This window comes from Trichomonas vaginalis, chromosome II, assembly GCF_026262505.1.
Source record: "Trichomonas vaginalis G3 chromosome II, whole genome shotgun sequence".
NCBI classification, from domain to species: Eukaryota; Parabasalia; order Trichomonadida; family Trichomonadidae; genus Trichomonas; species Trichomonas vaginalis.
Window position 1 is genome coordinate 5,565,720 of NC_067204.1, and position 12,437 is coordinate 5,578,156.

A 12,437-nucleotide genomic window follows, 5' to 3' on the forward strand; every position below is an offset into this window, starting at 1 on the left:
GGTCAGATATACTGGGATGGAAATCATGACTCCATCATACAGCAGTTAGTATATTATTACAATAATACATGGCATAGAACTATAAACATGAAACCAGTGGAAATGAAAAATGATATTTCAAAAGAATGGGAATATATTAGAAAGCAAATGGAAAGGTTGAATGATGTTAAACGTGAACAAATTAATTCGGGGCTCATGAATTTTAAACAAGGGGATAAAGTTTTGATTCATCTCGATTATGGAAAAACTGATAAATCAATGACAAAAAGAAGACGAAGATTTGACACAATAGCTGAATTTGTTAGATATATTAACGGCAATGTATTAGTTGAAGTTGACAATAAATTAATAGAAATTCCGATTTATTTTATTACTCCATTATATTTAAATAATATTTAATTTTTTTTATTTCGTAAGAAATGAATGACAATGAAGCTGCTAAGAGTCTAGATGATGAATATAAAAAGAAACTAAACAAAATTAAATCAAAAATATGCTATTGCAAAAAGAAGCAGCAATGTGGTGGGGCTGAAAACGATAAAGAGAGGAAAGAAATAATCGAAAAATTAGAAACTTATCGTTCAATCCTTAAACTGAGTGAAGCAAAAATAAAAGAATTTAATAGAATAAATAAATTGATTGGAAGAGATGAATTTAATAAAGATGAATTTTTAAACTCAATCCAAATTTAATTTTTATTCCTCATCTTCTCAGTTTTCGTGGTTTGTTGTTTTTAATTTGTTCTTGCATCATTTTTATCATTTCCTCCCTTGTTATGATTCGTGGTAAATTTTGAGCTTGTGGGGTATTCATTTATATAAAAATAAAATTTTGTTATCAGTTATTTTATCGTTAATGTTTTCAGGTTATTCATTTATTAATTATTTTTGAATAACTGATGAGGTCACCGGGTCACCAGGTCACCAGGTTACATTAACTTTTCTGAAAAAATGAGACAACATGACATTTTGACAACAACATAGGGAGATGTACTTATGAAGCATTATTGAAGAACCTGAAAACATTAATGAGGAAGGTATTTATTAATTATTTTTGAATAACTGAAGGGGTCACCGGGTCACCAGGTCACCAGGTTACATTAACTTTTCTGAAAAAATGAGACAACATGACATTTTGACAACAACATAGGGAGATTAATGCAAAAATAAATTCAAATCATACTTTATAAAGCATCATTTACAGGTATTTCATCGTCAGTAAATGAATCCTCATTATCGTTTGGTTCAACCTGTTTATATAATCCTTTCATTTCTTCTTTCAAAACATAATACCATGTCTGTTTACCATCTATTTTTCTTTGTTTCCTATCACATTTATCCTTAATACTCATTTGGAAATTCTTGTCTTTCATGTCTGATGGTTTGCAGAATAGCGCATTTTTACACTTCATACCTGCACACAATTCATCATAATGTGTATTTATCCATACATCTAAAGGATTTGTTGATAATTCAATTAAATCTTGTTTGGCTTCAGTCATCGGTATGATTCGTACATTAAATGATGAAAGGTCGTAATTGATAAAATACGTCAGTAAATTATCATAAAATTCCTTAGTGCATGAATTCATCAAATTCTTGAAATAATCAAATTGACCCTTAAATTTACCATTAACTCTTAAAACTACATATCTTCTGTCTCCAACTTCAATTTTGACAGGGTAAACGTTGTTAGTTATGAAAATGAAATTGGCAACGTTTTGTGCTGTTCTTCTGGGTTGATTCTTTTCATTAATTCTAATCTCATTATCCGTAATAATTGATTTCAAAGCGTTGAAGTTTGCGAGTCTGTCTTCACCTACATTCTTGAGTTCATTAAGTACAAGAAACATTTTATTCTCAACTACTGAATTGAAATTACCCGTTAGCTCACCTATTTCGGTAATGTTTTTGCATGAATAACCAGCGAGAAGTTCAGAAATAATGTCAGTGAATCTGTTTTTACCTATTCCCTGAAGTCCTTTCAAAATAATTGCTGTTTCATTCTTGATTCCAGGATGTTGAATCATTGATGCAATCCAGCCGAGTAGGTATTTATACACTTCATCGTTATTATCACAAACGGCTTCTTTAATGAAATTCATAAACATCTCAATTTTTGAGTAATCAGGCTTTTCGAGAATGTTGTATTTATAACCTTGAAACGTTGAGAAAACATCGGGGGAATTAGATTTAAAGCAAACACCCTTAACGGTTAATGAAGACAATTGATTTAGTAGTAAATCCCATGCTGTTATGGTTTTACCTTCTTCTTTAAATAATTTAATCATTTTGAGTGACTCTTTCATGTTTGATTGAAGAACGAATGATATTTGATTCATTTTGTGGTGTATGTTGTAATCTTTCTGAATGAAGTATTTGTTTCCACAATCTACAAAACGGATTACACGTGATAAATCCTCAATTACTTCAGAACTGTTTTTATACTGATGATTTTCAGCCTTGCGTCTAATATCTGTTATCAAAAACGAGTCATCAAGTTTGATGTCAAATGTTATTTTTGGCTTACGTAATAAAGGCAAAACATATTCATCATAATATTCCTTTTGATATAGTTTTAGAATCTTCACCAAAACAAATGGAGAAGTCATTAAATGTGCATATCTATTACGTGCTTTTTCAAAATTACTTTTTGCATTTTCTGTTAAACTGCAGAAGTTATAAACGTTATCGTATGCTTCATTAATCAAATGATTGGGTAACGAATTAATAGCTTGAAACAGTGTGAATAATGTTATTTCTTTTTCTAAATTCATCTTTCCACCGTCATTATGTACTTCAAAATCACAGATGCCATCAACTATGCTCTGGGCAAGTTTATCGTCAATGTTTACATCTTTGTTTTCATTCATTATACTCTTTATTTCTTCATTCTTCTGTTCAACTCTTACCTTAATATTCAAATCATTTAATATATCATTCACTGTTCTAGTTAATGTTGAATCATAACTTCCACGAATGAATGAGTATGTACTGATTGGTTCTGTTGCATTCTTGCGAACTCTTGAATCAGCCATAACTACTAAAGAACGCTTTGAATCATCAATAGAAGTCATGATATCAATATCATAATCATTGCAGGAATAACATTTAATCATTCTGTTCGAAACTGCATAGAAGAAATTAGTGTTGCAATAAATGTGAAGACCTCCTGAAGCGGTTTTAACGATAACATCCTTATCCGAAAGTTTTGATAAAATATCTTTTCGAACTGTTTCTTTAAGTTCATCATTGTATGATTTATTGATATCAACATCTATAATCGTTAAATTTGAAATTTTATTTACTAATAAAGCCATACCAGTTTTCCTTCCTCTTCCTCCATCATGTTTGAGGTAGTTATGTAAATCAATCATGTTTTCACCAATTCTTTCATTGAGGGTTTTAGTTTCTGTCATAACTAATTCCTCAACTAATGAATCAATAACTTTTTCATCAGAAACGATAAAGTTGCTGCTGTCGTTTGTTGCTGTCATTTATATAGGAATAAAAAAATAAAAATAATTTTAAAACTAACTTTATTTTTGGACTGCATTATATTTCCGGCACTGTTGTCAAAATGTCATGTTGTCTCATTTTTTCAGAAAAGTTAATGTAACCTGGTGACCTGGTGACCCGGTGACCCCTTCAGTTATTCAAAAATAATTCATTATTGAAGAACCTGAAAACATTAATGAGGAAGGTACTTATGAAGCATTATTGAAGAACCTATGTTGTTGTCAAAATGTCATGTTGTCTCATTTTTTCAGAAAAGTTAATGTAACCTGGTGACCTGGTGACCCGGTAGCAGTGAAATAAAATTTTGTTATCAGTTATTTTATCATCATTTTATTAAGTTCATCTTTAGTTAATAATTTGAATGGATTCGCTAATGTTCCACCTTGAGTCACAACACTTGCCCCGGCTAATTGTGAAGAACCTGGGATAAGTACTCCATGAAATGATTTCATTGGTATCATTAATTTAGAAATAGTTGGCTTAATTAATTTTGTCATTTATGATAAAAATAAAATGTTAAATTATGCCGTTCACTCTTTTAGAGCTCAGGACTTTCAGTCCGTTCTAAAGTTTGTTTCACAAACATTGAGCGTTCATTGAACTCTATACCATGCGTAAACTGTCATGTAAGGTGGCATGTATTCTTTACCTTGTCCCGTTGTTTGTGTATATCCTGAAACGAAATGTGTATGGTTTCCTTCTCCCTGAGTGTCACTCCAGTAACAATTTATAGCAAACATAACGTCGTCTTTAACATCATATCCTTTACCTTTTGTCATTCCTGACCAATCCCAATATCTATGCTTATGCCAACCTGCCTGAGATGTACTTAAATCTATGTAGTGACTGTGTGCAGGTAAATTTTCACCTGAAATTGTTTTACTTCCACCTGTTTCCTTTGAAGAGTTAGCACAATACAAAAACCTGTCGACTATTTGTTCCCATGCACCAACACCAAACATTACTTGAGGACCTCTTGCTTCCATAGATGTATAAATAGAACCTACTGGGTTCATTAAATCAAACATATGAGATAATATAGGATTGTCTCTTTTGAACTTAAAATATAGTGCAACTATTTCAGGTTTCTTCTGGTTTGTGTCAGAATATTTTTTATAATATAATCTTATGTTTTCAGGGTAGGTAAAATCTTGACTATAATATTTATTTCTGTCATCTGTATAATAATATACTATTCTCGTTTTTTCTATTGCATTATATCTTTTATATCTATAATAATCTAAATATAATGTTAGCTTTTGTTCATCTACATGTGGTGTTCTGTCGTCATCTCCATAGTCATAATAATATGGTGCTGGAGCTGGGTCAGGTAATGTCATATCTACCATTTCATAAACTCTTAAATATTTCTTTTGTTCGTCTTCATATAAGTTTAAGTAGCAGTTGTTGTCTAATGGAACTTTAACTTGTGTTCCATCATTCTTTTTATAGCTTACATACATTTCATTGTTATTTTTCGGAATGAGTTTACACCGTGTACCATTTTTTAAGGAGTGTACAAACTGCCATCTAAAATATTTATTTTCTTCACGGACAGAAAAGTCACCAACAATAGTTTCAATATTTTTTGTTGTTCCTATCAAACTTTGGTATATTTCGTTAACATATGTTTTATCTGCCTTCTTATTTAACTCATCGTTAACATATGTTTTATCCGCTTTAAGGTCTAAACATCCCGAAACCCATTTTGTATCAGCTTTATTTTTAAAAGTCTCCAATGTCCATTCATGATTCCATTCAACCTTTTCTTTAATTTCATTATCTTTTTCATCAGCATAAACCAAATTTGCCTTCTTATTTAACTCATCGTTAACATAAGTTTTATCTGCTTTAAGGTCTAAACATCCTGAAACCCATCCTGTATCAGCTTTAGTTTTAAAAATCTTCGATGTCCATTCATGATTCCATTCAACCTTTTCTTTAATTTCATTATCTTTTTCATTAACATATTCCTTATCTGCTTTCTTCATTAATTCACTAGCCACTTGTTCCTTATCTGCTTTCTTCATTATGTCATTAAGGAAACCTTTTATGAATTCCTCATTTAAATTAAATCTTCCAATCTTCAAAACTTTAGGAAATGCATTTAATGCGTAATATCTTTGTTCTTCTGGTGGAATTGATGTTATATCATCCGTTATCCCTTTAATTTTTGAATTCATAAATAAAATTTCTTTTATATTTGATATCACTGCACCACCTTTGCAAACGAATTCGAAATGGTCATTTTTCAATACTATCTCCAAATCTCCATATTTCAACCTTTGCGTTTGTTCTGCCGTCTTTGAATTATATGCATATATGGCGTATGTAATGGTTTGAAGGACCTGGGCGCTTTGCACCTTAAGTTGTTGTGGTTGCTGTTGTTTAATCATTTATTACGATTTAAAAATAAATATTTAATCTGTTATCTCATCAGCTATTTTCTCTATTTGAAATTGCCATAATATTTCATTCATAAATTCTAAATCACAATCAAATAGGTCAGTTATTCTAAATTTAATATTTGATAAATCTTTTGAATGAAGAATAAATGAATTCCCGGATAATTGAAACGGATATGATAAAGAAAATGTGTTTAAGTTGATGGATAAAATGTTTTGTATTGATGGGTAAGAGTTGGGGTCTAATGTTTGATGTGAAAATCTCATTGGGGTATTAACTTTATCACATTTGATTAAAATGAAATTGGAACCAGTGTCAGAATACAAAACATCCCCAACATCTTTTTCAAAATTTAATATCCCCAACAATGAACGAAGATGAGGAGAACAAAATTTAATTTTCAGCGGAAATTTAATAAGGTTATTTATTTCATCAAGTTCAAAAAGTTTATCAGGTTTTGATTTAAAATTTTCTTCATACCATACGATAAATGATTCATTTAAATAACTTAAAATCGTGTTAATATCCCATTTCGCTATCACATTATTTATATACATATCATACGTTTTTTCATGGTCATCTTTGATAAATGATATATAATCTGAAGGGTCTAAAAGAATGGGATTAAATTTACCACTCACAGAAACGAGAGTAACATTATAAATTCCGCTAACTGTTAAATTTAATTCACAGTTATTATTTGAAATAATATTGATAATTGACATTTTTATTACGATTAAAAATATGGTAAAGCGTTATTTTCCAGTGATAAATAAAACTAGAATAAGATTACCTCAAGAATTCATAAATTCAACGAATAAGAAATTCATTCATGTTATAAATTTTAGTGTTTTCAGAAAATATGAGTCAGTGTCATATTCATCAACAGGTTATATTTCACTTCATTCAAATTTAGTTCAATCAAACCCATATAATGACCATTTCATAAGATTTTCAGATGGTATTAAAAATGTAATTGATAGATTAAAATATGAACAGATTGACAATATCGAATTTTTGGAATTTTGGTTTAAATATCCCGATGGAAAAAAGATTGAAGTTAAAGATAAAGCTGATACTATAACAAAAACAATTACAATGACCGATCCGGATAGTGGGGAACAAAAAGAAATAAAACAAACGATAGAAACTGGTGAAAGGTCAATTATTATTGATTATGATTCAAAGGATTATTATTCGATAATGTTAATGCTTGAATATTAAATAGCCTTAACAAAGAATTTTTCAAGTGATATTTTATATTCATCAACTATTTTATTATAAATATCATTATATGTTAAATGAAGTTCAGTTGTTGTTTCATTCTTTGTTATCTTAATTGTGCTAATATCCTTTATAGGATTTATTTTTGCAACTGTTCCGCAGCATGAAACCTCATCATCTATGAAAAATTGAATCTTAACGTCTGAATCTTGAACATCACAAAGAATGGCGATAATGTGAATTAATGATTCATAAGGTAAAATAATTAAACCGGATTGATCAATTAAATTTATTATTGAATCATAATTATTAATTATTATATCACGGTAAATTTTCATTAATTCAGAATTAATGTTTATTTTATATGGGTTCTCGATGTTTGATGAAAGAGGTGGGGGGTATGTTGGATAAGTGGGAATTTCAACGGGTTCTTTACCAGGTTCAGATAAAATGATTGGGTCTTCATTCTCCTCCTCCTTTTTCGGTAAGTCACGAGTTAATAAATTTGGTTGAGTTGCTGACCTTGTCAATTCAGGGCTAACATTAACTTTAACATTTTGAATAATTCGTGATTTATCATCATTTACGTTATAACCAACCGTAATCTCTGCTTTTGCGTTAGTGTTCTTTTGATTAGTGAAACGTCTTCTCATTTATATTCGAATAAAAAAAATATATTTAAACTTTTATTTTGCTGGAACTTTTAAATCTATTATTCCCTGTATTTGTTCATGAAGTTGATTTTTAGCTGGTTCATTGTAATTAATAGACCTAATATATTCATTAATTGCATTCTTATAATCAACTGATTTCTCAAATTTTCTTTTATCTGATTCCTTAACTAAATCATAAGTTAAACCTCGTTGCTGATATAATGGTTTCTTAATTAAATCTTTGAATGCTTGAGATAAAGCACCTGATGCAATTCTTGCTACTATAATTGGTTGGAATTGCTGTTTAAGTTCATCTTTAACATTTGCGAAAACTGGATCGAATAAAGCAACTTTAAAGAATTTCTTAGCTGAAATTTCAGGTCTAATATTTGCATATTGACCATCAAACTGGTTATAATATCGTGGCAATCCATTCGGTCCCTCTTCAATAGCATTTAATTCTTCATTGAAATAAGAATATGGATTACCACGGTATGAATTAATTGGACCATTTTCACCTTCTCCAATGTATTGTTTAACAGCTTTTCCATTTTCATCAAATTGCATAGGATAACGTTCATTATATGCTTTACGTTTAGGATAATCAGATATAGTTAATTTATAACCATTTATGACTTTAATATTACCTTGACCATCAGTAACGAAAACTTCATTTATACCATCGGGTTTTCCATTTGGACCCGTAATGTCTGCTTCGTGTGCTTCCCAATTTGGACCATGACGTTTGGCATATGCTTGAGCTTCTGGTAATGTTAAAACGTTTCTCATTTGTTTAACATCTTTTTGAAGACCAGCAACAATATGAACTAATTCTTTCATTCCATCAGGAACTTTCATAGTTCTATTATATGCACCCTTTTTGTTTGTCCCTTGTTTTAATGGAACCTGTAGAAGATTTGATATTTCTGTCATGTTTAATTATAAATAAAAAATAAAAATTAATTATAAAAAGTTAATCAAATTTAACACTTCCTTTATTTAAATCAACTATTATTTTTCCATGTTCACCTAATTGTTGATATTGTGTGTAAAGTTCATTAATGCTCATTGGTAAATTCACTTGATAAAGCATAACGTTCAACTGTTGACGACTAAACCCACTGAAAATGAAAAGGGTTGATAGATTTGATTTAATGTTTGTGCTTAATGCTTTGAAATATTGAACAGCCATGAAGAATGAACACTGAATGTGTCGACATTGAGTTAATAACTGATTAAAATATGATTTCTCATTTGTTATTAGTTTTGATTTCACTGCATCATCTAGAAAAATGAGTGAATGCAAAAATTCTTTATCAAAATTTGAAATAGAAAGTGTTTCAAATAATTCATCCCGTTGTTTATCAATAATTTTATCCTCTAATCCTGCTTCTTGATTGTATTATATAATTCTTTATACATTAAAAAGTTTTTTAAATAATCTTCTGCTTCTTCTTGTGATAAATAAATAATTGGAATTTTGATTAAATGCTTTAAAGATTCAAATGTATCATCTGAAGGTGAACCTGAACGGTTGATATAAATTAACACATGTGAATGGGGGGAAGTGTTAGCAATAATGATAATTTGTTTTAATATCGTTAATGTTTTACCTTTATTCTGTTTACCAATTGCTGCAGTGATTGAATTTAAATAACATTCAGAATATGGAATTTTCATTAATTTTTCCTTAGATAGAGCATTTCTATTATCACTCAATGCTTCATTAATCATATCATCTACGTATGTATTATATACTCCTGCTAATTCTTCATAAGGGGTGGATGAATTTAAATCCATTTAATCAAAAATAAATTTATAATTTTAAACATTTCTATTCATCAATATTTCATCATATGAACTTCTATACTGCGGTGGTGTACCTGTTGGATGATATTTCAAACCTTCGTCTGGTGTCCATGTCCAATATGTAGTCCTAGTAAACCAAACCTGAGGAGGATTTGTCACCTTTGAACAGTAAGTGTCATTTTTACCCTGAATGATTGGATAAGCTTTCACTTGTACTGTAACTTGTGAGTTGAAAGTTTCTAATCCATCAAAGAATATACCCGCTCCATCACGTTGAACTGGAATAGTGCATAAGAATGAAGTTTGGTCTTTCCATGTTCTAGCTAATGGCGCGCCATCATCATCATTCAGTGGTCTAGTTAATGAGTCCTCGTATTCTTCCGTGCATTCATTCACTCTATCTAAATCAGAAGCTTGAAGCATACGTGTAAAGAATATGTCGCCCACTGTGGTCATCGCTTGATCGGGGAAGTTTCTGGAATCTATAGTGACCTGAAGACCTCGAAGCATTGGATTTTCTAAAACTGTTCTTTGCATTGCATTCTTCGGAAATGTTAACACAACATCTGTAACATTATGAAGAGCGTATGAGAAATCTGAGCTAATACCTTCAGGAGTGATGCAACCTCCATTTAGTGAACGAACGTCAATATGTTGAGCTGGAATCATGAATGGATCTTCCTTACTGAATAAACGTGGTATTGCTTTAACTAATTCTTCAATTAAACCGTATCCTGGTGTAATGCATTTATCCTCTAAAACTTCCATCTTTGTGCATGAAATAATAACGTCATCAACTGTTGCGTCAGCAGATGTAGCGGCTAAGCCTGTAATTAATTTGGCAGGAAGTCCGATTTGTTGGAATTTGCGATCATATTTATAAACATGATTCATAATCTTTTCATAATTTTCATCAGTTATCTTTTCATAAACGTAATTTTGTAAATCAGCAACTCTTAACGGGTCAACCTGACAAAATACTAAAGTATCCCTGAAAACATAATATTTAAGAATGATATCACCAAATGATTTAGGATAATCATCGAACGTCTGAAATGCTAACAAATCATTTACCGGAATAATCATATCAAAAGTGACATCAACTTCTTTATTTGCGTTCTTGAAAACTTCTGAAGGGTCAATATATTTACCACATACTGAGTTATCATATTTTTGAACATTATTATATAACGAATGAACAAACTTTTTAACTTTCCTTTCTGATTTTGGTTTATATGTTGCGAATGCGAAAGATTCACGGGCGCAATCCATTTGAAGATAACCGGCATCACCTCTTTCGGTTTCTACTTCTAATTGTTTAAAGCTTTGATTTGATGATTTGTAACCAACGAATAAACGCATGCATTTAAAAGCGGCATCACATGTGAAAGCTTTATTTGAAACTAGAGTTGCTTTAACTTTGCGTTTAATATATGTGTCACCTAATTGGTTCACATCATGAGCTGGATTTGTAATTCTTAAATGAGTTTGTTTATCATCAAAATATGGAGCATCAGAGTCATAGCATGAACTTTCAAGTTCTCTATAATATCTTCTACCGTCATTCTTTGCGAATATTTCATTTATCTTTTCGAATGAATGAAATACATTTCCATTAATTGGTTTAGTGTTTGGCACTAAATAGTTAGTCGTCATTTATTAATAAATAAAAAAATCAAAATTAAAAGATGGAATTGAATTTTTAATTTTAATGAAATAATCAACTATGGCTGCAGGTATATTTAAGAAACTGTGGGATAGAGTAAAAAGAGGAGCGAGTAAAGTTTGGGAAACATTGAAGAAGGGAGCAAATTGGATATTTAAGAATAAAGAAGCAATTAGTGACGTTGCTGAATCAATAACACCAAAAGCCGCCCCAATAAGAGAAATTTTAAATAAAGGCGAAAAAGTTTATCAAAGACTACAACCGATACTAAGATAAAAATAATTTTAAAATAATTTATTTTTCCACTATTTACCCCCTATTTTATTAAGTATTCCTTCAGCAATTCCACCAATTGCGTTACCTGCTTGTGCTCCCATCGCCGGATTACCTGCTTTAGTACCTAATACTCCACCTATGATAGTTCCTGCCGTTTTCGCTACTGGTGCCAAAAAGTTTGCAACGGGTTTAATAATCTTTTTATAAACCCAACCCGCAGCTTTCTTAATTCCATCCCATAATTTTTTAAAGAATCCTGCCGCCATTTCTGATTTAATATTAATTAAAAAAATATATTTCATCACTTATATTCTAATTTTTATTTAATGATAAATGAAACCGATTTTAAAAATAAATGAAACAGAGGAGGAAGAAATAAATGAAAGTGAAAATGTTCAACAAAAAATAAACGTTGTTAAACCAATTACTGAAATAAAAATTTTTTCATCTGTTGAAGAATTTAATGACTATTATGCCAATAATAAAAAATTATTTGAAGAATTGACAACATGTAAATTGAATAAAATGTTTAAAGTTGATGGATTCAAAATTTCAAAAATAAAAGGAGTGGTTAGTTTGAAATCTATTCCTCAATCAAGAATCACCTCATTAATGAAAATAGATGATTTAACAAAAAGAATAGAAGAGATTGAAGAAAGAATGAATCAAATAATTGATTTCATAAATTCAAATAATCATTAGTTTCTGATTTCTTTTTCTCATTTATTTTACTCATTTACGGTTTCATTGATTCCATTCAGGATTTAAACAATGTTTAATTAATCGCGGAATATCTGACATCATCTATATATAGCTTCTTTTAAAATTAATGTTATTATGTTTGGGCTGAGTGTAAATGTCTTACAATTTTGATATTTTTTAAAT

The 12,437-nt window shown here is 30.0% G+C and overlaps 7 protein-coding genes across 7 annotated transcripts, besides 1 other annotated feature; 2 read left to right on the forward strand and 5 right to left on the reverse strand.

Annotated features, from left to right (window-relative positions):
* Positions 1-10,201: part of a mobile genetic element that runs on past the window's edge.
* Positions 420-692, forward strand: TVAGG3_0491710 (uncharacterized protein; the record flags this gene model as incomplete). The annotated part of the gene is made up of 1 exon (XM_001296922.1): positions 420-692. One exon carries the CDS (start codon positions 420-422, stop codon positions 690-692), a length of 273 nt encoding a protein of 90 aa, XP_001296923.1.
* TVAGG3_0491720 (virulence-associated protein E family) lies at positions 1,184-2,872 on the reverse strand (the record flags this gene model as incomplete). The annotated part of the gene is made up of 1 exon (XM_051236217.1): positions 1,184-2,872. One exon carries the CDS (start codon positions 2,870-2,872, stop codon positions 1,184-1,186), a length of 1,689 nt encoding a protein of 562 aa, XP_051094041.1.
* TVAGG3_0491730 (phage tail repeat-like family) lies at positions 4,281-5,701 on the reverse strand (the record flags this gene model as incomplete). Its single annotated transcript, XM_051236218.1, has 1 exon — positions 4,281-5,701. A coding segment is annotated over one exon (1,421 nt), but the record flags the coding sequence as incomplete, so codon positions are not given.
* On the reverse strand, positions 7,145-7,801 carry TVAGG3_0491740 (uncharacterized protein; the record flags this gene model as incomplete). Its single annotated transcript, XM_051236219.1, has 1 exon — positions 7,145-7,801. One exon carries the CDS (start codon positions 7,799-7,801, stop codon positions 7,145-7,147), a length of 657 nt encoding a protein of 218 aa, XP_051094043.1.
* On the reverse strand, positions 7,835-8,311 carry TVAGG3_0491750 (uncharacterized protein; the record flags this gene model as incomplete). The annotated part of the gene is made up of 1 exon (XM_051236220.1): positions 7,835-8,311. A coding segment is annotated over one exon (477 nt), but the record flags the coding sequence as incomplete, so codon positions are not given.
* Positions 10,202-10,399: 198 nt separating the features above from the next.
* Positions 10,400-11,266, reverse strand: TVAGG3_0491760 (uncharacterized protein; the record flags this gene model as incomplete). The annotated part of the gene is made up of 1 exon (XM_051236221.1): positions 10,400-11,266. A coding segment is annotated over one exon (867 nt), but the record flags the coding sequence as incomplete, so codon positions are not given.
* A 70-nt stretch (positions 11,267-11,336) lies between these two features.
* Positions 11,337-11,552, forward strand: TVAGG3_0491770 (uncharacterized protein; the record flags this gene model as incomplete). The annotated part of the gene is made up of 1 exon (XM_001298831.1): positions 11,337-11,552. One exon carries the CDS (start codon positions 11,337-11,339, stop codon positions 11,550-11,552), a length of 216 nt encoding a protein of 71 aa, XP_001298832.1.
* Positions 11,553-12,437: the final 885 nt, after the last annotated feature.